Source organism: Prinia subflava, chromosome 5, assembly GCF_021018805.1.
Source record: "Prinia subflava isolate CZ2003 ecotype Zambia chromosome 5, Cam_Psub_1.2, whole genome shotgun sequence".
Classification (NCBI taxonomy): domain Eukaryota; kingdom Metazoa; phylum Chordata; class Aves; order Passeriformes; family Cisticolidae; genus Prinia; species Prinia subflava.
The window spans coordinates 46,151,284-46,176,063 of record NC_086251.1 but is presented as its reverse complement, the minus strand read 5'-3'; the positions used below and the strand labels follow the sequence as shown (position 1 = coordinate 46,176,063).

The window sequence follows — 24,780 nt, the reverse complement described above, 5'->3', positions numbered from 1 at the left end:
CTTTTAGACACACTAGAAAACTTGGTCATAATGGCCAATTTTTTCCTTTGTTTAAATCTTCTTGAAGAAATTTAAATCGTTGTGAAGTGTGGCTGTGAATGTTCCCAAGAAGGGTGTCACTTCCGTAGTACATTTCTCCTTGGTGCTAAATATGTGAAGAAAACCTAATCAATGTACCACGCTAGAGTATTGTACTGGGGTGTTGAGTCAGGAGTTTGGATCACTGTTACTTGCATTGCTGAATGTTTTAACATTCTCACTTTAATCCAGGAAAAACTGTTCTCTTAAGGACAGCTAGCCACCCGTGATGTCAGGTGCTGCGGGAAATCCAGATCTGCAACTTGCTATTGTGCTGAGGAAGCGGTGGCTCACTGCTCCTTCTGAGGTCGAGGCAGTGTAATATTACACATTTAATACCGTGTATTCAGGCGTGCTTCCGAATGACACTGTTTGTTTCACTAGCACTTCTTGTAGCATAAGAATTAAATGGTTTGAGCTACAACTGGGCAAGTTTTTTTGTCTGCATGTGGTAACAGTTTCTTGCTCAGTCTCTCTCAGTTTTGGTAACAGAGTGCTACATTTGGCTAAAATGTGACAGAATTTAGTACTATTCTAAACAAAACAAAAATTACAAAAACCAAAAAACGAATAAACAAACAAATCTGCTGTAAGTCAGCTAGCTGGAGAGAAAGAGAATGTCTGGTTTGTGTGAGTATGTACTTCAGTTTGAATGGTACCATGGCCCAACATAACAGAGTTTCTCCTGCTCTGAATTGTACTGATGTGGGAATATAATTCTAGGTATGATAAGGCATTACAGGTTTATGCAGGTAAAATTTGGCATGCTTCTTAAATGCAAAAGCTATACAGAAATATTAGTATGCTTAAAGAAGAATGCTTGATTTAAAAGCAGTGTGGCTGTTTCTAATAGTATAATTAGTCTTTCATTGATAAGTCTTTCACTTGCCACTTTTCCTAAAATGCAACGTGGTGCCATTTAAATGCCATCTCACACTTTTCCTGACTGAACTTGGGTGTCTAAGTATGTTAGTTCTTCATATTTAAGAGTCATAGGAAGGTCAAATATTAAAAAAAAACCCACAAACAACAAAACTGATAAAGCAGGTGCAAAAATGAGATTATATAATATAGTAATCAGTGTTACTAAATTTTCTCTCTGAAGATAAACTCAACTGTTGTATTGCAAAAGACTTATATTTTGTGCTCTAATAGTCTCAGCAAGCACTGTCTGAATGCTGAGATGTTTGGGACTTTTTAGTGAAAGCAATGGGAGGATTAAGTGTCTTTTTACAAGTATGGGATCTAATTTGTGAAAGCAGTTCTGGAGTCTGAAAATCTGTATTTAAAGAATCAAATTTTCATAAGCCTAGCTCCATAGCTACAAGGACTAAGCATAAATATTGCTCACTACATGGTGATATTATTAGTACTCTTCATTATGAGAACTTTTATATTGTTAGCGTTCTTTGGATGACATTGTAATTGTAAACATCAATCAGTGGAGGGGAACTGCAGTTCTTAAGTCAGAGACCATTTCTTTAGTAGTGGAAGAGTAATGGACAATCATAAGACATTTTCCATTGGAAATTTCTAACGCAAGCAGTGAAGTTTTGTTCTGCTTTGAAGTTTTACCTGCTTTTGTTAAATGAAACCCTGTAAACCTGCTGTAAGACTTTTTTTTAATATGATTTTTTATATTTATATGATGAGGTGTTTTAATAATTTGTTTTCAGTATGAGTGTCTAATCTTAATTTTAATCATGGTGTCCACACCCCAAACTCCTCAGCCTTAGTTAAGTGTTTAGTAAAAGTAAGAGAGCTTTCTTTCAGTGTTTGGTCCGCAGATCTATGGTAAACTCTTTTGGACAAGAAGAAGATCATTAGGATAATTTCAAACATCTTTTATTAGTCTGGGGTTTTTTGTGTGTGTGTGTTTGTCGTTTTTTAATTTAATTTGAACTATCTCAGTTGTTAATCCATTTTTAAAAGGACTTCTCTTGCTTGCTGGTGAGCTTTTGCTTTTTATGTTTGCTTTTTATCTCTTCTGAGAATTACTTTCCAGGATTCAACTGACTGTTCTGCTTGATAGTTACATGTTTTCAATCTTGTTTCCCATTTCTTACATATTTGCACATTTTTATTGTTGAGGTCCAGGATGTATGCGAACACTTGTGGAAAGTGTCCGATGGAGAAATGCTTTGGAAATTTGCTTCTTTTGGGAGTGCAGATAACTGAGTTTCTTACATTTTCGGGAGTAAATAAGGAGAAAAATCTTGTACATGAAATCGCAGGTGACTTGCTTTGATCTGTTGCCAGCAGTGTAACTTGGATGTCTGCTGTGTTTGTGGAAGATAAGTTCCCCTGTCCAACCTTGGCTGTGTATGTGCAGGAGATACTAATACTGAATGAAAATGCAAGTTTTTCCTACAAAGCTACTGGTTTCAAGTGTGTGTTCTCTAGGATTTCATGCATCACCAAACTGGCTTGTGAGCTGTAGAATAGTTTGCTTTCTGGTAGCTGAGGAAGAAACACTATCTTGGTGTGTTCAGATTAGAGCTTGACATTGTTCTCTCCATAACTATTGGTTTGGAGGATCATAGGTTATTTAATGTTGGCTGATCTTCCCATGTCAGAGAGACCTTAGGGGGATTGTATTTAAATCTGATCTGTATCAAGATTTCAGAAGATGCCTCCTCAGAGTATTAACTTGTCATACTGTAAAACTCATGCTCATGTTGAAGCTCCTTATTTGTCTGGGCTAGCTAATGCATATTTACGTATTTTATTTTTTTGATATGAGAAAATTGAAAACCCTGAACTTATCCACCTTTTAAAATGGCTGTCTACTGGCAAAAGCCTTTGATGTCACTAGGACAATTCTCTATGCTTATGTGCTCCAAGGAGACTGCTAACATGCTCCAAGGTGACTTGGAGAATAATTTTTCCTTTTAATGATTTTTCTGTCTGTCTGTCTCTCTGTCTGTCTCTCTGTCTGTCTCTCTGTCTGTCTCTCTGTCTGTCTCTCTGTCTGTCTCTCTGTCTGTCTCTCTGTCTGTCTCTCTGTCTGTCTCTCTGTCTGTCTCTCTGTCTGTCTCTCTGTCTGTCTCTCTGTCTGTCTCTCTGTCTGTCTCTCTGTCTGTCTCTCTGTCTGTCTCTCTGTCTGTCTCTCTGTCTGTCTCTCTGTCTGTCTCTCTGTCTGTCTCTCTGTCTGTCTCTCTGTCTGTCTCTCTGTCTGTCTCTCTGTCTGTCTCTCTGTCTGTCTCTCTGTCTGTCTCTCTGTCTGTCTCTCTGTCTGTCTCTCTGTCTGTCTCTCTGTCTTTCTCTCTGTCTTTCTCTCTGTCTTTCTCTCTGTCTTTCTCTCTGTCTTTCTCTCTGTCTTTCTCTCTGTCTTTCTCTCTGTCTTTCTCTCTGTCTTTCTCTCTGTCTTTCTCTCTGTCTTTCTCTCTGTCTTTCTCTCTGTCTTTCTCTCTGTCTTTCTCTCTGTCTTTCTCTCTGTCTTTCTCTCTGTCTTTCTCTCTGTCTTTCTCTCTGTCTTTCTCTCTGTCTTTCTCTCTGTCTTTCTCTCTGTCTTTCTCTCTGTCTTTCTCTCTGTCTCTCTGTCTCTCTGTCTCTCTGTCTCTCTGTCTCTCTGTCTCTCTGTCTCTCTGTCTCTCTGTCTCTCTGTCTCTCTGTCTCTCTGTCTCTCTGTCTCTCTGTCTCTCTGTCTCTCTGTCTCTCTGTCTCTCTGTCTCTCTGTCTCTCTGTCTCTCTGTCTCTCTGTCTCTCTGTCTCTCTGTCTCTCTGTCTCTCTGTCTCTCTGTCTCTCTGTCTCTCTGTCTCTCTGTCTCTCTGTCTCTCTGTCTGTCTCTCTGTCTGTCTCTCTGTCTGTCTCTCTGTCTGTCTCTCTGTCTGTCTCTCTGTCTGTCTCTCTGTCTCTCTCTCTGTCTCTCTCTCTGTCTCTCTCTCTGTCTCTCTCTCTGTCTCTCTCTCTGTCTCTCTCTCTGTCTCTCTCTCTGTCTCTCTCTCTGTCTCTCTCTCTGTCTCTCTCTCTGTCTCTCTCTCTGTCTCTCTCTCTGTCTCTCTCTCTGTCTCTCTCTCTGTCTCTCTCTCTGTCTCTCTCTCTGTCTCTCTCTCTGTCTCTCTCTCTGTCTCTCTCTCTGTCTCTCTCTCTGTCTCTCTCTCTGTCTCTCTCTCTGTCTCTCTCTCTGTCTCTCTCTCTTTCTCTCTCTCTTTCTCTCTCTCTTTCTCTCTCTCGCCTTGTGACTATATTTTTTTTGTGGGCTTCAAAGTACTGTAATTTTACTGGGAATTAACTTTTCATCTGACATTGATAATGCTATTGAAAAATAAAATCAAAACATAAGGTTAAACCAGTGCATCTTTTTGAGAGCTTTGGTAGACTCGAGAAAAGTTTATATTCTGCTTTCCATGATGTCAGTTCTTGATTTCAAATTTTGGCACTTATTTGTAATTCTCCTTTTGCACCATTATCTTTATGCTGACACAAAACAACTGCACAACTGTGCCAGTCACAGAAAGGAGAAGAATTATGTTTCTCTGTCAGAAGGAGACAAATGAGGAAGAGTTGTTATCTCTGTCCTACTTTTTTAATATCCATTATGTGAGCTAGCTGGCAAATAATAATCCTTTTGTATATTCTTCCTAGAACTTTAACGCTGTGACTACTTGATTAAGATGTTTGTGGTACATTTAGGTTTTATTGCTTAAGGTAGTAGCCTGGCACATTTTATGCTAGTAAGAACTCTTGAATCTCTGTTGATAATAGCATTTATGGCTCTGCTGTTTAGCAGCCATAGGCTGTGTCTAATAAGTTAATTTCCCTTTGTGTCTGAAATCTTATATTTTTCTTTGTCTTGGACTAAGTTGAGGGAAAGAAATCATGCATCATTTGCCCTAGGACTCATGCAGTGTTCTGCTTTTAGGGCAAATATAACTTAAAAAATCATTCAGAAAACAGTGAAATTCTTTGCTATTAGGAGTTCTATTACCAGAAACTAATCAATACCATGCTACAAAGACAGAGGAGAAATAAGTGGTTCTACTTTATTTTTTTCTGTTTCGTTAAAATGTGGTTCTTTTGCCCCTTTGTGTCCCTCTGTATCCAAGACACTAGAGAGAAATATCAGTTGCATGTTTAGAGCGAGCAGAGTTATATGCAAGACAGGTAGAAAGAATGGCAAAGCATTTGTCTCTGTTCTCACAGAGACAGGGTTTGGCTGTTTCCAGCAAAATAATTTGCTTGTCTAAATCATTGTTTTTCTTAAGACAAGTTTTCTTGTTGCTGTGAACTCTGTAAGACTTACCTGAACTTTTGTTTCCCAAGGAATAAAAATAATAAAATAATAAAAATAAGCACCCAAACCTCTGGCCTGTGATCTTTCCAGGCACTTTATTTATGACTGTCATCTTTTTATAGTTCAAATTTCAACTTAATCTACAAGAGATTGTCCTGCCTGAGATACTATAATTTTGTTCCTGTATTCCAAGGCAAAATAAACCATTTCATTTTAGGTTGACATTTCTTAGGTTCTAGTGAAAATCAAAACCACTAAAATCATCTCTGCTCTCTGATGTTGGTACTGTCTGCCAACTCTGATTTATCTATTTATTGTTGCACTCTGAGTGTTAGTGTAACCACCAACATCTAAGAAATTGTTGGGTTCTGTCAGCCGCTTTCTAAGACTGCTCCTGGATAATGCTCTCCAAGAAGCAGGTCCGGCCTTCCTCTGTGTGGCTGTCAGCTGTGGTTTGCAAGCAGAAATTCTAGCAGTGCAGTGGTTAGTCACATCCTCGTTTTGAATGGCAACAGATCTTTCCCTCACCTTCTCTTTTCATTAACTCTGCGTTGTTATGACTTTTGATGATCAGCTATTGGACGTTTTTATAGAGATGCTGTGTATATCTACCACCTCATTGTATCATTTTGCCTCTCTTTGATCCCTTTTCATTAGATTCTAGTAATAAAAAATAAAAATTGTGAACAAAAGAGAATGTCTTCTCAGAAAAAGAGCCAAACAGGTTTCACAAGAACTTAGATGGAAGTTATTTTGCTTCTATTTTTTTTGTGTTCCCCCAGTAGTCTGACACCTTAAGAGTTCTCAAAGAACCTCAACAAACAGTTGAAGCAATTGAAAGTTGGGGTATCTGCTGTCAGGTTTATTGTCTTGTTCTTGTCTGGAATAAATGGTGTATGTTTCTGACCTAACTCCAGATGACAGTCAAGCACAAATGTTAAGCTATGGATACTAAGTACAGCTACAAAATTTTGTCAGGGAAAATTCTATCAATTGGTTTGGCAGCAGATCTATGAATTTTCACTTGGAATTTAATGATTACTTGTGTATTTTGGATTTCAAGGAATGTAACTGAATGAATAACATGGTTGCCACATAAGGAAAAAATTCTAATTGTGATTGCAATCACTTGTGATTTTTGGATTGTGAGTGTGACAGAGGAAAAAATGCTTCAGTATGTTCTGGTGAGGAATTCTTTGTAAGCACTTGAACTCTATACAGTCCAGATCTTTCTAGAAAAGAATTCTGTTGTTTATTCATTTGCAGAAAGGTAATCTCCCAAACTATTTCAATAATTATAGCCATCAGAGAAGTCCAGTCATCCCCCCTGGTAGCCTCTAATAACTGCAGGAAAACAGGAGTAAACTTCATCTTCATTCTTCAGATGTGAGATGGATCATGCATAGAAACACCTCAAAATGTAGCTTGTCTAATACTTAGTAAATGTACAAAGTGCACACAGTCTGGATTATTATGTATGTGGTTAGGAAGCCAGTCTTTGTTCTTAAGTCCCAAAGAAGGTCCTTGACAGGAGCATTTCCCCTTGACCCAGTGCTGGTGAGGCTGTCCCTGGAGTACTGAGTGCAGTTCTGGGCTCCTCGGTACAAGAGACATGAGGAGCTACTCATGAGAGTCCATTGAAGGGCAACAGAGATGATCAAGGGTCTTGGCCATCTCTCCTGAGAAAGGCTGAGAGAGCTGGGACCGTTTAGCCCAGAGAGGAGAGGGCTCAGAGTGCAAATGATCAATAGATATAAACAGCTGAAGCGAAAGTGTACAGAAGATGGAGCCAAGCTCTTTTCAGTGGTGCTCAGTGACAAGTCAAGTGACTTTCCAACCTAAAATAAAACCTGTAAGCCCATACTGAACAGTAGGAGTTTCCAGAATTGGTGGTTTAGTTTGAAAATTTCAGTGTTATGACTACAAACATGATTTATTACTTTATTCCCACATGCAAATTCAAATAAAAGTCATTTAATGTAAATCTAGTTAAGGAAAATTTTTTTCAAATTATTTTTTCTTGAAGAAAATCAGACATTAACTATAGATTATGGGGTTTTAGTATGCAATAGAATGTTTAGTGTGAAACAAAATAGCTTTAATAGTATTTTCTGTAACAAAGAGGGGGTTTTGGCGTGTGTGCTGGTAGGTTGCTGCTCAGACATGGCACCCGGGGTTCATTCTCCATTCAAACTTGATGAGGAAACCACATTCTTGTTTCAAAGGATGAAAGCAATGTAGTGCTGAAGTCATGTGATGTACCATTTGAGAGTTCAAATACAGGCACCCAAGTCACTTGAGCAGGTTAATTCACCAAGCTATTGTACTTTGTTAAGAAGCCATTAAGGCATTTTTCTTTTCTGAATATATTTTGAGGAATTGATTTCTCTTTTCCCCAGAAAGTTTATATTTCTAGCTGAAAAATCACATCTTCTCCTTAGCTTATTCTTTGGGCTTGTATGGTGTCATGGGTGTTTTTTTGTTTATACTAAAGATAAATCAGTTAACTCACTTTATCATCTCCAGATGTTCTTTTTGACCATACTCATTTTATTTCCCTCCGTAAAAGAAGTCATGACTTAAATCCCAAATTATGTCTTAGCTAAACTAAGCAGTCCTCCAGTAAGCCTCTAGCTTCAGTATCTTTTGTCTATCAGTCAAAATGGGATTTCTTAGAGCAGAAGCACTTGCTAGGACAAGGTGAGATCATTACCCTGCTGACCATTTTATATTGTGGTTCACAAGGGCAGTCCCAGTTAAGCTCTTTCCAGCTTTTCATGCTAAGTGGTCTCTAATTGTCAAATGTGTAAAAGTCTGAAGGGAGAATTTGTGTTCATATCCAGATCAGATGGACAGATAAAAGACAGTGATGTGCCTTCTCTCTCAGAAAACCAAGTTTTCTCAGTAGTTCTAGACCTCCTCTGGAACACATTATACTGTCTGAAAAATGTTTTTTGAGGGATTTAGTGTTGCATCTTCATAACAATTTTTTTTTACATAGAGTTTTGTACACCATCTGTTAAAAAAATATTTTTCTCAGATTTGGTTTAACAAAATGAAAATATTTTAGGAATCCAGAATAAAAACTTTCCTGCATTCAGTCTGAAGTGAGACTAAAGCCTGTTGTTTAATACACCTGCATACCATGGAAAACTTTATTTTTCCTAATTAAAACAACACAAGTAGAAATACAAAAAATATCCAACCAGAACTGAACATTTGAAACATACTAGAAGTTGATTAAAGTAGATCAACACAGCAAGGAGCTACAGGCTTAGGAGCTTGCCTTCATGCATTGTGCTTTTCATAGCCAGCAGTCACATCACCTTCTGATCTGATTCTGTCAGCACTCGCAGGCAAGGTCAGGTCAGGTCAATACTTAAATGGGAAAATGTCTTGGTGCTGTAGAAATGCTTTTCTTGATTTGGTCCTTAGGTCTTTTTCTCAGAACTATCGCAACAACATGAGGCTCTAGGACAATGTCTGAGAAGAACAGGAAATGTAACCAAAAGCTTAATAATATTTGGTTCTTAAAAATTTTGAAGTATTTCTGCAGAAATTTTGAGGTCTGCCCTAATCTTTTAGTTTTTCCAAACTGCAGTTAAAGAAGTTATAATTCTGCTTACCTATGTTTTGAATGGTTCAATATGTTGGTCATTCTCTTGATATAGGGAAGAAAGTAGATGAAGTTCCTAGTTGATTTTTTAATAGCATTATGGAGTTAACATACTGTGTTTGCAGTGTTATTATGGTAGTGATAGGCAGTAACTTCGCATGTTTCAATAAAATTGAACCGCTGATTTTTTTATCCCCCTTTAATTTTTTTAGATTCAAAACCGTAGTGTACATGTTCTGTATGACATATCAAAAATTAGTTTAGATTTTACTGTAATTAGTGACACAAGCATTGCAGGCTTTTTTAAAAAGCTTGAAACAGAACCTGAAATAATTACAAAAAGATGTTTCTAGTTTTATGTCATCTACATTTTGGGGTTTTTGAAGTTTTAGGCTGACACTGACATTAAGCTAAAAATCCATAGAATTTAGTCTTACCTTTTATAATATCGCAAGGGTTTTTTTTTACTTCAAGATGTAGTTTACCTAATTTTTCAAAATATTATTATACAAATTACAGAGTTGTATTTGTGATTTAGGACAGCAGTTTTGTTTAGCATCAATGACTTTGGAGGAAAAATAATTTAGTATTCATAAAAGTGGCAAAGGTGTCTAATCTGTACTGATAAAGATTAGTCATGCTCACATTAAAATTTTTATTTGTTAATATACACTTAAATTATAATGCTATTATATTATGATCAAGGAAATTGGTTTATTCACAGTATATTTATTTGACTTGAAATAAACTATTGGTTTTGCTACATTCACATGGTAAGCAAAACTACTGGGCACTTGAAATATCTTGAAAAGAAAAATAAAGCTGTAATTTTCCTTGAACTTAGGTAGCAGAATGTGAAAGCTCTCATAACCATCTTAATAATTTGGTTGAATGTTTAACCTAGATGGTCTTGAATGTTCTCTTCAAAATACATGTAGAGAAGATCTTTTGCCCAGTGAGGTTCTGGTGTGTCATCTGGTGTGGTATGCATTTCCCCTGGTGTAACAGGGAGTGCCTTACAGAATGGTATAGATACATACAAATCACCTTCATTAGGGCACAGATTGCTCTGATTACTCCACTGGCTACAGAAGACTTCCATTTCTACAGGAAGTGTCATTCTACCCAGTATCATTATTTGCATTGCTGTTATAGCTATTACCATAGTAATAGACTTTGAAGATGCAGTGCTTGATTTGCACAAAAAAGGTCAGAATCAGCCAAGTTGCCTTCACTCTTGGTAGCAAAAGCTATGATTGTATTTTAGACAGGTTTATGGTGCCTATCAGTTTTATATTGCAAAAGATCGAAACCACAAGAATTCCACTGTGTGCACCATCTGATAACACCACTACTACTCTGCATTTCAAGCAAGATGTCTTTGTGAGACCACTTCTGTTAGAAAAGCAGTTCTCCTTGTTATTTTACCTTGCTGCTGGAGGATACCTGCATTATTAAATCTCCAAAGAAGTACTATGTCTTTTCTTCAGAATAGCTGTCCTCAGCCTAGTTGCAAAAGACTGTCCTTTAACTGGGAGTCCTCATTATTGTTGAGAGGCTTCATGCTGGACTCCTTTTCTTTTGAATAAGTTCTGTAAGATGGTGCCTGATGCTTATTGTTCTATGAAGGCCCTGGGTATTCAGGTGTTACTTCAGAAAATGCAGTGAAAAATCCTTCCAACCATTTTTCATAGGTTTTTAATTTCATTTCACTGTTTGATCTTCCAAGCATTTTCAGAGGAATTCCTTTATAGTGCCTGTTGCTTTGGGCTGCAGACAGGATGGATCAAGACTCGTAATTGTATGCAAAGGTCTGTTTGATTCTTTTGCTTTAAAAGAACACATCATTTTGGCAGACCACCCCCCACCCCCCAAAAAAAAACAACAACCCCCGCCCCAAAAAAAAACCCAAACCCATCCCAAAAGTAAATCTTCTCATCTGACAGCAATGTCCAACTTCTAATTGCTCAGATATTAATGGCATCATCTTTGATAAATATTTTAAAGGCTCCTTTTTGGGGTTTTGAATTCAAGAATTGAGAGAAATGTGTGCATGGAGTGAGTGACATAACTGGAGAGAATAAAGTCAGTGTGAACAAAATGATCAACTCTAGAGGTACCTGCAGTAGTACTTCCACTGATGGTGTAGCCAGATTGGTGACATATTTAGGGCAATCTTTCATTTGCATTTTACACTATGTTGATTATAGAAAGTATTACACCTTAAACTTCCTTTGGCTTCATATGAAGTATATTGATATTTGGCATAAAATTACATGTAATTGAGATGCTTGATTCAGGTGAAAAATTCAAGTGAAAGAAAAGAAACAAAATCAAGGCAAAGGACCAGACCTAATATTAAAGAAAATTTATTAAAGCTGGAAATCATGTTTAGATATTACACATAGTTGCATTATAATCATTGTGTTCTCACAATGCTCATACATTTCACTCCTGATTACTTAATGTAGTTTTTACTTTGCCCCAACTGACAATGAAATTTGTAGATATGACATATTTTTATAACAGTGTTCTAAAAGAATGTTATACTGCTTTGATTTTATTTATGTGATACATTTCTTGTGACTAAATCTAGTTGGATATTTTAAAAATAAGTGACCCTTCAATTTTCTGAACCATAGGGTAGCTTATTTCAAGAGCAGAGCTCCTGTAAATGTCAGACTGTGATGTAGGTGCATGCAAATCTTATGTATGCATGCCATTGGGGAAAAAATACCTCAAATGTATTTAAAAGTAAAAATCACTATAAAAGAATGGATTTTAGTTGTAGTGGTTAGAGGTCTCCATTTTATCAAGACAGCTTGCATGCAGAATGAGTGGATTAATTCTATGTTTTGGGTAGCTGACAACAGTATAAACCTTCTCTTGACTTTTAGAACTATGCTAATCCCTGTTCCCTGTTTATAATCCCTCTACAAGAGCAAGCAAGGTGAATGATGCTTTATCTTAGATCAAGACAAGGCATCTGACAGCATTTGGAAATTGCCTGAAGAGTTATTGTGGCAAGTGTGACATTTTAAGTGAAGTAGTCTTCTGGAGTACTTGGGGAAATAAAAGGAATATCTGAAGAACTGGTAAATGTGTGGTTTGGGGTTTTTTTTAGATCAAGATCGCACATTAGATAATATTTGTGTTTTTTAGTTGCAGGTTCCTGTTTTGCCTGCTGTTTTTTCCATGTTGTTTCTTCTGCCATATAAATAAATCACCACAAAAATGAATAGCCTTTGAAACATTATTCAGTAATAATTTATAAACAATCATGATTTTGTCTTTTGCAGGTCGCAGTATGTGGTTATGAGAATGAGTATTACAGTACATTACATTACATTACATTCCTCATTGGGATTAGTCAACTGAATGCGTATTCTTGATATAAAGATAGTTTTTAAGCAGAAGATTTGTATTTTCTTGAAAGTGTTACACATGAATGCTCTTTTTCCATCTTCTCCTTTTTGTTTGTTTTCAGTGATTAAGTTTATGAGCCCACATGGGCAACATCTTTCATTGGCTGCCAACTACACTTTGACTTCTGAGTCCCTTTAATGCTCTCTAGTTTTCCTATGCTTCTTTCCTGTTTTATTTATGGTTCTGGTACCTGTGGGGTCCTTTGTGTAAATACTTTTGTAGCCTCTGTAGCATTTTTATATTTTTTTTTTCTAAACAAGAGTCAGATCTTGTCCCAATTTTAAGTGGTATCCTGGTTCCTTTCACTTTTCTGGGTGCAAAGTTAGATGCTGGGATGCCGATTTGTGACAAGTGTTAGACATAGCCTTGACTTCTTTTCTGTAGGAAAACACCTCTGTCGAACACCTGCAGAACACCTGTATAGTACCACGTGATTTGTTAAGGGATCACTTTTGGCTCATCAAATCTAGTGACCCAAAGGAGCTGACCTGCCCCCTCCTAAGTTACTGACAGCTGATTGCTGATTGTCCTCTCTCTGCAGATCTGGAACTTCTGGTTTCCTCTTTTCTCTCTCTCATTTTGGTTTGTTTTGTTTCCTTACTGCTAGTTCTAGGGGAGTCATATTTGACGCTTCATATATAATAATGGTTTAAATAATTGGTCTTAAGCCTGTGCATTGTCAGGCTTAACAATCCTGATATCCAGTTGGATATTTTTTTAGGTGGGATTTTTACTTACCCTTATGCTCTGGTATGTCCCATTATTGTACCACCAGTTCTTTAATATGAATAGCTGTTAAAGAATAACAGGACATTGTTTTAGCAAATTTATCTCCTAATGATTCTGGAGTATATGATACTTCTAACTTTCATGTGAGAGGATTCTCTAGCTAGGAGCAGGTAACTGATTTTGCTGTCTTCTTTTTCAAGGGGCATAATAGAAAAGAAATTTTTTCCTCACATTGTGAAAACCTGGTAATTAAATTGTCAAGATCATGTAGAATTTGTAAAAATCCAGCAACCCCACTCAGTCAAACCATGAGTTCTCCTATTGGCACTGGCACAATCATTCATATTTGAAAAGAAGGGGAATATCTTTAGTTTTAATCAGTTTTCTAGGAATGGTAACTTACTAGAAAGCTGAAACCAATCCCTTCCTCAGCAGTGGAGGATGTGACAATGCAAGACAAAAATGGACATCTTCATATAGAGGCATATAGTTACCAGAATATTTTGTTTAGTTCTCATATTTAATGAGTTGGGAACTTTGCATCAGTGTTGCTTTACTCACTCTCTAACTCTTTCCTACTCTTTGAAGTACATCTGGTTTCTCCTTTTTGCCCCCTCCCTGAAGTTCAGGAACAAATGGAAGCCCAGAGCAATCTTTAGGATTCTCTGGGTTGTTTATAAATGTTCCTTGTTAATCTAAAAACATTCATATCCAAGAGGAGAAAATATGGAACTGTAATGGGCTAAACTGCAGCTGGAAATAACCAATGTACAGTTCAATGTACAGTTTGAGTCTCTCTCTCCACTACAGACCCTCTTACTTTGAAGTTGGATGCTTGTGCAATTTAAGGAAGCTTCAGAAGGCTTTATTTGACATTATTGGCCCTGAGGCAGCAACGATATGGAAGCTGGTAGTGATGCTCCATGATGAATACTGCTTTGTTTTGTCTCTGGAAAATAAGTGTGCTGTGACTTGATCTGCTTAAACTTTGATGAGAGATGTTTGCTGATTGCAGGTCTTTCTACTTTAGGATCTTAAATAGTATGACAGAAATGGTTTGTAGCCTCCCCTTTTATTCTTTCTGGGAAATATAGATAAATAACAGCAAATAAGAAACTATTCTCAACTGCATGTAAAATGTCTGTAAACATACCATGAAAATATTTTGCTTTATTTAAGCATAGAAACAATTTCACACTTGAAATTAACTCTTAATTAATAGATGTTTGAGATGCTGTTATTTTACTGCAGTATTCTTTTGTGCGTTTTTACTGGTGCCCTAGTTTTATGAAGCTCAGGAGTAGTCACATGAATATATTCTTGGATTTTCATCCAATATTGTTGCTAAGGAAACATCATCTTTAATACTGTATCCTTGTCTGCAGCTTGTCTGTATTAATCAATGCCTGCTAATGCTCAGCATGAACCAAATAAAGATGAAAAAAAAATTTAATTTCTTTTATTATCAAGTAGTTTATTATTGACTACCCTCCTTCAGGATCCCCTGCCACTACAAACCTTACACAAATTGGAGGGTCTTGTCCATGTCTCTGGTCTCATTCTACACAGACACAACATGGACAGGTTTTATTTTTTTTTGTTGGCTGCCATTAGTATTTAATATGGTAATCTAACACTGGTCTTGTAGAGTGCATGGATCTGGTCAAAATGTTGGGAAATGCTTACATATTGCTCTAAAAGGGAGAAAGAACTATTTTCTGTATGCATTAAAAAGAGGAGCTTGAACATATCAAAGTGAGAAACATATCCCTTTTCAGAATGCTGTTAAAACTCCACTATTGCATTTCAGCCCAGTTTGGGTATCTGGCTAGGAAAAGATCTGTCATTCAGACATATCGGTGGAAATCTCAGTTTGCTACAAGTCCAGCTATTTGGTTTGTTGCAATAGTGGCAGGCAAGTTTTTTTGAATTTTCTATTTCTAAACTCTTCTAAGAAGTACCAGGTTCTAGAGCAAATTTTAAAATTAATTAGACTTAGCAGTTTATTAGCTTAATACCTGCTTTTTTTTCATGATCATGTTTGCCTTTTGGACATGTTCTTACGTATCTGCTTCCTTCAGAGACACTACATTAGATCTAACATCTGTTGTGGAAAAGCCCAGGTCAGAAAGGCCAGAGGCAGACAAGAAGGCCTGAAGAACTTGTCTCATTAGGCATATCTGTTTCCTTTTTTGGACAAGCAGCAGTATCTCATTCATCAGCTTAGTCATCCTTCAAGGACGAGGAAAGAAATCAAGCAGCAGTTTACAGTCTAGCTGTGTGGGCTAGATGCAAGCACAGTTTCAGCAGTCTAACCTGGATAGGTCATACCAGCTCTCATTACCAGGGTAGTAAAGGGAACACGAGTTCTCTCCTTTTGAGTGCAGTAAAGGGAATATGTGTCCTTTTCTTCTGAGTGCAGAGCTTCTTATGCCACTAAGCAATCTCTTCCTTCTGCTTAAGACAAAAAAATGCAAGAAAATACTTGTGAGGGACTGTACCTAAGCCCACAGGTCCCACACTGACAGATGAGAAATCTGCCTTTAGAGCTGAGCCATACCTATATTTTTCTGCCTGATCTCAGGAACTGAATGGATGAATGGCAAACAGCTACTGCAGATACCATCCCAATAGTTATATGATTTTAACACCTCAGTAGAGGGGTGTTGAAGATCATGCCCAGAGTATCCAGAGAGAGCTCGAACTCATTGTTTGATCCTGTTAACTGCATCACACCCACAAGTTTGTATAGTCTGTGTATGGAAAGCATTTATTGTTATTTGTTTCTGGGCACCCATTCTAGTTAAACTCTTTCTCTCTGCACTAGGAAGCTATTTAAAGTGTTTTGCTCAGGGCTGTTCTAACAATAAACATTCTCAAGTATGTGAGTTGTATAGATGCTTCTACTCAAAAGGTTAGATCAAGATACTGTATTTTTGTATTGATTGCTATGCTTATAGGGATTGCTTGATCACACATAGTCCAATGAAAGAACTGAAAAGAGTCACCATATTGTGGAAAATTGGAATCTAATCCTTGATTTTTCATAAGGACGCAGAATTTCAGATCTGTAATTCTGCATGGTGCCCCATGGGATTAATAAAGCCAAGACTTGATTCTTAAGGAAAAATACTGTCTTATCATTCATGTCTCATATCAAAATCATATAAATATATGTAGTAGTTACTTTGTTTAGTGTTAGTAACAGAAGTAGTAGTCCCTTGACTTTTTCCATGCTTCTCTTTTTCATCTGTTCTGATAGCCTGTGAGATAGAATACTTACAGGTAGTACTTTAAGTTGTCCTTCACACCTTGGTCTCTAAGAAAAGATGAAGAAAGGTATTTTCAGGTGGCTGTTTCTTCAGCCACTGCTAATAGCTTTGCTAAATAGTTTCCCTTAAACTCACCATATTTACATTTTTTAAAAAAGTTTGCTGTCTTAAAATATTTATTGTACATTTATTTTCTTCTTCCTTCAATGACTGTCTAGAAAAATTTTTAGCTGTTTACTGTAGAGACTGAAGTGATAGGAGAAGGACATTGGTAATTCTACAGTATTGTCTGTTGTGATTAAAAAACAGGCTTTGGATCTTAATTTGTGCTGTATTATTGTCCTATATCAAGGCAGAATTTGAGCTCAATTGTTTAAGTCAGGATTTTGTATTGTGATGTGGAAAGAACTAATACTGTGATACTGCTATTAGTTGTTATTTGCCATTTATTAATTAGAAATAGAAGAAACCTTCTCTGTATTCACCTAATACTCTTTGAATGAAATTAGTTGGTATGCTTGAGCTAAGGACAATGTTCTCCTTTCCCTTGGTAGTGCCTTTACTATTGTCCCTTCCATCTCTGATGCATTGTGTTTCTCTAAAGACTCTAGGCTTTGGTTAAAAACATACAGAGCTAATTTTTGGTTGCTATAAATAGTTTTGTAAGGTGTGGTTACTTTTGCATGTGTGTATCTCTGGTGGTGTCTGAGTGTTTTGTTGTACTTGTGGTGTGGTTTTTGCTTGTTTAAAAATGCACTATGTACTTGTAGCACAGATCAGGACAGGATTGAAGAGGTAGTCAATCAGATATGAGACTGCTGTGTTTTTTCTATTTTCCTCTTAGTTTCTATCTCTTTTCTTACTTGTTCTGTTCACTTCCTTTTCCAAATTTCTTTATTGTCCATTTGGTCTAATTGCTCCCTATCTGTGGTGCCATTCTAAAAAAAATAGATCATTTTTGGTGTAGCATTTTCTCTCCCTCCAGATGCTTTTCATTTTTCCTGTGAGTACACCATCTGCCTCTGTGTGCTCTGGGAGATGTGCAGGTGTTAGTCAGGATTAGGTGGCAGAACGGAATTGAAATGTGGTAGGTTTTGCCACCAGCTCCTTTCTGCAGTGTTTTTTAATTGTAAAGTTGCTCTGTCAAATAAACAAGAAGGGAAGAACTAGAGAAACAACACTGGAAGTGTTGTGAAGTGAAATGGGGAAATATTGGTTACTTTATCCTGGTGCTGAGGATAACAGGGAGTAGCCAAGAGCAGAAATTCCCATAGCAAAATGGAAAGGTTCAGGGCTTTTTACCTTTTCAACTTTCAAGTTAGAAGTTCTGCTCAGTTTTGCATGTGGAATTCATCAAACAGGATCAACTAAGAACTGCTATTTTAAAACAGACAAAATATAGAAATGTACTGTAGTGTAACTTCATAAAATATTAAGCATCTTCTAATGTGGATTTCTCTTGCTCTTTCTGTATATAGAAAATGTACACATCTTTTGAATTAGATATTTTTACTGGTAATTTCCTGGTTAATCTTTAACCTTGCTGTTTTTGTTTATATTTATAGACTTCCCTTGTCTCGACCCTTTGAACTTTGTTTATCAAAACCTGAGTTCAAGTTAAAGATCGTCTTACCTTTGCAAAGTGCTCAACCTTTCTCCTTTCCAAATAATTTTGAGAAGATAAATATACTTACTGTGTAGTCTGAAATGTAGTCATTTCTGCTAGTCTGAGCTAGCTGTGCTTTGGGCTGCTGTGCAATCAGCAGAGAGACAGCTCCAGGAAGCTGTCCTCTCATAAAAAGGACATCAGATACTGTGTGGAGTAAAGAACTTCTGGAGATGCACATGTCTCTGTTGATGATTGATGTGTGTATAGTTAAATACTAACTTCTGTTTTCCATTGTTTGTGTTTTTAAGAAATAGAAAGGAAAAGTATTTTTCTCTGTGCATGAAAATCTAACCAAATTTAGTCACTTTTGGAACAGAGGATTACTGACTATTTTGCAATTAATTTAAATGTAGAAGGCTTTTGAAGGCTAAATTCAAGAAAGATGTTGGTATGTACTATATTTAGAATTTCGCAGCTACTGTGGGATCTGTAATACAAAATGACTTTTTATTATTTAGTATCCATGGGAAAATATTGTAAAAGAATTTTTAAGGAAAAAAGAAATAATGCAACTAACTAGGCAAAACCAAAAGTTTCATGCAGAAATATTTTATATATTTTTTTTTTGACAGCCTTGCTTTGCACCCCGAGCGTGTGTTGGTGGCAACAGGTCAAGTTGGGAAGGAGCCATACATCTGCGTGTGGGATTCATACACTGTGCAAACTGTATCTGTTCTGAAAGACGTTCACACACATGGTATAGCTTGCTTGGCCTTTGATTTAGATGGTCAGGTATGTAATTAATATTCTTTTTTCAAACACTTGAATAAATTGTTTATGTATTAGAAATCTTGTCACAGTTTTTCTTAAAGAAAGTGTATTGTCTCATGTTTTATCTGCTTATTCTCAAATTGAGGAAGATAAAATGACATTACTAATGAATGCCAAATATTTACATTTGGCAAGAAAATTATAACTTCAAAAGCTTTTTGAGTGGAGATGAGCTGGTAGGGAGGTTCTTATAGTCAGGGCCACAGTTCAGGGTTAGAGCAAATGACTGGAGTCAGTGGACTCCTCTGTGCAGGGCATGTCTTGTGCCCAGAGTGATGGCAACCCCACGGTGTTACTCATCTTGGACCCCTTCAGGCAGAATCCCCTCCTCTGTCATGCATTTTGCATTTACTGGTGCCTCTCCACATTCTGATTGTTTGTTCAGACTCATGTGTTCTGTATCTAAGAGTCAATAAAAACATTTCATTGCATTATATTCTTGTTGCTTTTGAACATTCTCTGAGTAGTAAATTGGTTCTCAGAGCTGCTGCCTATAATGGAGTTTGTTTTTACCAGACTCTTGCTCCTCCTGAGTAAAGAGACTTTCTTGACTGATGTATTAGAAATGGAAAATTTAATGGTTATATTTACGTGTTAGGTAGCAGCTGAAAAGGTATTAACTGAGTAAATCCTTTCTGGAGATATGCTTTCTTGGTATAAGAAACAGTTCTTTCCCTCCCACTCAGCCTTGCAGTGTGATACTCAGATTTAGCTATATTGTCAGCTCCTTTTCCTTGCTAAAAAGGTCAAGGTTTTAGTTACTGCTGTTTTCTCAAGTGAGGAGGTATTGTAGAGACCAGCTGCTGTCCTTAAGAGAATGTCAAATGGAGCTTTGTTGAACCCAAGAGGAAAGCCTACCTGTAACTTGTTTCTGTTAAAACATGTTATAATTGTTGTAGGAAAGTTCTGAGTTTGTTGAAATGGCCTCTCATTGTTTAGGAAGTCAGCTTCTAGAGTCAACTTCTTTCTAGAACATAATTTCTACTTCACAACGACGTCTGTTCTCTATGTTGTTCTTGTCGTGTAAACTTGTGTCACTCCCTCACTTGAATGGCCTTTGTAATTTAAGATCAAGATACATCAGGTTAGGATTGAAATACCCTAATTTTTCAAAGATGGAATAGAAAGGTTAGATTTTGTAGTATTAATTAATAGGAAGCATGGATAGAAATTGTATTTATTTTTTTGTTTTTCTTCTCATAATCTTGGAGTTTTTCAGACAGTAAAGGAATTATGTTATTTGCAATAGGTTTTTGTCTTTGGGAAAAAAGATTATGATTAAAGTTTGGATTTTGTTTTTGCTTTTACAAATTCACTGGAGAATCTGTGTAGAAATTGAAGCTAAATTTGTCTTTAATGTATAAAAGTATTAAATGCTGAAAGGTGGAAAAAGCTTTGCCCAAAAGATTTGAAAAAATTTCCATTTAGCAACATCAAGATAGCACAATTCATGCAAAAACTGAGCAAAAATACTAATTTTCTTTAAAAATTATACCAAATCACTTGGCTTTTTTTTTTTTTTTAATTGCGTGCCATTAGTCTTTCTGTTGAGAATTTCTACAGGAAAAATAGCATTTTGACTGGTTAACAGATACAGTACAAGTGGCTAATTTAGTCAATCATTTGTGTCAAGAAATCTGTGCAAGGTGTCTTCACAATCAAGACAAGACAGGCTGCAAAGCACAGGAAGATCTCAAAATTTTATTTTTCTTCATTTTTTTGAATAATCTTTTTGTCCATCCTAGTTTTATAGTATAAATGGCTTCAAACTCTTTCTGAATAATGAAGACTTCATGACATTGTGTTTGAGAATTCTGGCTTGAGAAAGTATTTGGAAAGAAATATTTTCTCATGTGTGTCTTCAAGAATCAAGCAAAAGACTTTCAAAGCCTTTAACTGTTTTTAATCTTTTGCTTGTTTCCAAGAAGTTTGAAAAGAATATTTTTTCTTTCTATCTCTTGAACTTGTAAAATAAATCCCGAATTTTGCAAGTTACATGTAAAGATAAACACAATTTCATTCACTTCAGTGATTATTCCTTTTTTGCAAATGTCTCCTGACTGCAGCTTGCCATGTGTGCTATATATAATTATATATATTAAACATCATAAATCAGAATTTATGTTATTATCATGTTGTTATCTAAGAAGATCTTTATGGTCATGATGTTGTACTTGAAAAGATGCATCTATGTAAGCTTTGTTGTAAGATATAGCTTATTTTTTCTTCTATATCAAAATGGAGCTAATGCTTCTATCTCAAATATGTTACACGTTTTGCAACTCATTCAAAATAATGACTTTGGCTTTCATTAATATATTGAATCATTTTTATTTGTTTAAATTGGACACTTTCAGCGTTTGGTCTCAGTTGGTTTGGATTCGAAAAACACGGTTTGTGTATGGGACTGGAGAAAAGGAAAATTGTTATCAATGGCTCCTGGTCATACAGACAGAGTAAGTATAACTCAATAGTCTGAGCATCAATGACATTTCAGTTTGTTAAACTATGTCTGTATATATGTACTAGACCTACGTCTGAACAAAAAACATTTTGTTTTAGAAACTGAATTTGCCTGAAGTTTGATATGCATAAAGATGTAAAGATATTTAAGATGTGTGCATTTATTTCTAGAATAAAATGTGTAACTTAATATTTATTTGTGTATGATTTGTTGAGACTGAAAACACGTAGGGGAAGTGCAGAATTAATTCCCTTCTTAGACCCTAATCCCCATATGGGAAATCAAAATGCAAATAATTGCTTAAATTTTTCTAGTCTGTAAATGAAGCTTAGTGTTGTTTTAATAATGTGTTTTAATTACTCTAGGGGAAAAAAAGCCAGAATGATATTGGGTCTATATTGAAATTCCAGTATGAAATGAGAGGATAAAAGTCTTCCCAATAGACACATTTAAAGCATTTCAGACTCCCTGTTAATTTGCTAAAAGTTTTTACTGTTTTTACTGTCTTGTGCTAAAAAGGCCATCTCTGCTAACATCCTTGGGTTTTTTGGTGCAGATATTTGATATTTCTTGGGATTTATACCAGCCAAACAAGCTTGTCAGCTGTGGTGTAAAACACATCAAGGTAATGAAATAACTCTTCATTTATAAATATTTAAGGTTCAGTAATATATGCTCTATAAAATATATAAAAATAGAATCTAAAAGGAATATAGAATGATAATATGGAAGGTCTTGTGTAAGAATAATACTACTTCTTAGAACTGCAATCATGAATCACACATGACTGCACTAGATATGTTAAAAGGCCTGTATAGTGAAAAACAGACCCTCAAAAGACTGCTCAAAAGACTTCATGCCCTAGCAGACGTAATGTAGTAGGAATGAAAGTTGTCAGTAGCAATGATTGTAATGATTGTAATATAATTTAAAATGTAGGTTTTCTAAAACACGCTGTATGAAGTCCAGAGTTGTGTAAGACAGGATGCACATGTTTAAGGTGACTCCGGGTACTCGAGTTTCTGAATCTTGAACAGTGAATGAATTGCTACACTACAGAGGTGAAATGAATTTAAAAACTATTTCTTACCATTTAGAGAGAGTATGGAGAGACAGTGGAAGAGAAAGGAAGAAAAGAAGCATTTTCCTTTCTTTTAATTCTTTTCCCTGCTTCTGTCTGTGCCTTTGTCATTAGGAAAGCACTGTACATTTTACAGGGTTCATAATTTGGACAGTTCATGTCTTTTTTTACGCATGCTCTGATCCATGTAGCAAGTGCTGTGCAGAAACAACTTCTTTTTCAGGTTTAACTTTGTCAACAGGATTATCAGTGATTAGGAACTGTGTTTCACATCAGTCAAAAGTCACTCTCTTCTCCCATGCACCGCTTTCTGTGTTACCACATAACAGCAGTAGATGGCAGCTTGAAAGTTCTGTATTCCTGTTGTGTGTAGGTTCCCATGGTGGGGAAAATGTGTTCCTTTTTATACAATGAACATTTGAAGTAATATGTATTAATGGCCTGCTGGAAAAAGTCTTAAATCTTTTGGCTAGATTGCACAAGTCTAATTTGGCATAGTGTTTAGCATGTCAGTTACAGAATTCCATGAACTTGCTTAACAATGATCTTTTATTTTCTACTTCTCTAAGAGGACCTTTATGCCAACAGTAAGCTAATATTTGCCAGCAGTGATTTAGTATATTTAAGATGTCTTTATGATATCAAAACATACCTATTTAGATAAGCAAAAGTTTGAGCAACTTTTAAAGCTCTACAAAGCCTTTTAAATAGCAACATAATTTTAAAAATAATTTCTGGTTTCTCTGCAAAAACATTATTGAAAATCAGGATTCTAGAGGTATTTAGGCATTTGGATCAGGCAAGAGATTTTTGTTGATGTGTGTTTTCCTTGAACCACACCTTCTTGTTCTTTCAGATATCAAGAACTACTTTCATGTTTTTAATACTATGGTATTTTTTCTCAGATGATATTTTATGCAACTTGTAATAGTACTTAACCAAGTTATGTGGATAATTGCAAGTGAACTGATATTGAAAAATTACTTAGATACAGCACCCACTTCCACATTGGAGCTAGGTGTTTGATTAATGAAGTGAGTGTGTAGTTGCTTCTCAAGCACTAACATGGTCTATGTCCTGAAATCTCTACTTTAGTTAAAAAAATACTACTGTCATGTGTTGGGGAAGATGAAGGTTTAACAGGAAAGTTTTACAGATATGAATGCTTAGCAGAAGGCTCTCTGAATTCAAACCTGTAAGTGAGATAGAGATGGAAGCAAGTTTTGATATAGAAGAATAAAGGATGTCTAAAGTTAGAATTGCTGAGACAGTTGTTACTGGACAACTAACTTTGTGTTACAGTTCTGGAGCTTGTGTGGCAATTCTCTGACACCAAAACGTGGTGTCTTTGGCAAGACTGGTGATCTCCAGACTATCTTGTGCCTCGCCTGTGCCAGGGATGAAGTGACGTATTCGGGTGCGCTGAATGGAGACATTTATGTATGGAAAGGGATCAACCTTGTACGGACCATACAGGGAGCACATGCTGTAAGTGTGTCTCTAAATTCATGTTAATGTAAAGTAGATTTCTGGAAAGCTGGGAAGAGCCACGCAAGGTCAACTTGTCTGTGCTCCTAAATGGTTTCAGTCATACTCAGGGTGTCTTATTTGAATGTTTTTTTAGAACGGTATACAGCTTTGAAAAGTGAAGGCATCTCAGTGAAGGCTTAATAAAAATTTTCTGAAGTGCTTGGTAATATCTTCTTTTAATTTTAATGTTTAATATGAATATGAAGTGATTATAATTTTGCTATGTAGGTTTTAATTACATTTTCCATGTTATTTCAAAGCATATGGGTTTGTGATTAAAGTAGGCAGAAAAAACCCCCACTTTTTGGTTTGCAATGTGATTTAGGTATACTAAACTGTGAAAATCCTCGTATACTGCTCATTAGGTAATATGCAGGATTTGACTTCTAATTGTCCAAGTATCAATTTAAAACAAAGGCAGCAGTTTCTGGTTAGTTTAACCTATGAAGCATGAAACTGCTAAGGTCACTTTATGAAGCTATATGATTTGCTAGTTGAATGTTAATTTTTGGGTTGAAAAACATTGCACCTTCTTGATAATATTCGAAGCTCTCATATTAGCAATTTAACACGGGGTGAAAAAACAATCATGTGAGTTCTGATATTCCAGCTTCAAAATTCTAGATAAAACTCAATAACAGTTAATGAATGATTCTTGCTTGTAAAAATATGTTTGTTTTAACTGGCCTGTTGGACTGGGTGGCCTGACATTTGTAACTAAAGTATGAGAGTCACTCTGATTTAATCAGGTAGAATGGAGGGGACGAAGTGACGAACGTTATGTGTGTGGGAGAGGTTCCAGTCAGTTGTAGTAAGGAGACTCTTGGTTAACCAAAGATTTAGAAATACACACTCAGGATGATTGCAGCTTGTTGAATGAACTAATAATTCGAAAGTGATTGGAGTA

At 36.2% G+C, this 24,780-nt stretch overlaps 1 protein-coding gene across 1 annotated transcript in view; it reads left to right on the top strand.

Annotated features, from left to right (window-relative positions):
• Positions 1–24,780, top strand: part of EML5 (EMAP like 5) — a 96,320-nt gene that overhangs the window by 1,501 nt on the left and 70,039 nt on the right. The window contains exons 2-5 of the mRNA XM_063399135.1: positions 18,600–18,759; positions 21,156–21,254; positions 21,819–21,887; positions 23,646–23,831. Coding sequence (XP_063255205.1) covers positions 18,600–18,759; positions 21,156–21,254; positions 21,819–21,887; positions 23,646–23,831 — 514 coding nt within the window. The remainder of the gene's footprint in view (positions 1–18,599; positions 18,760–21,155; positions 21,255–21,818; positions 21,888–23,645; positions 23,832–24,780) is intronic.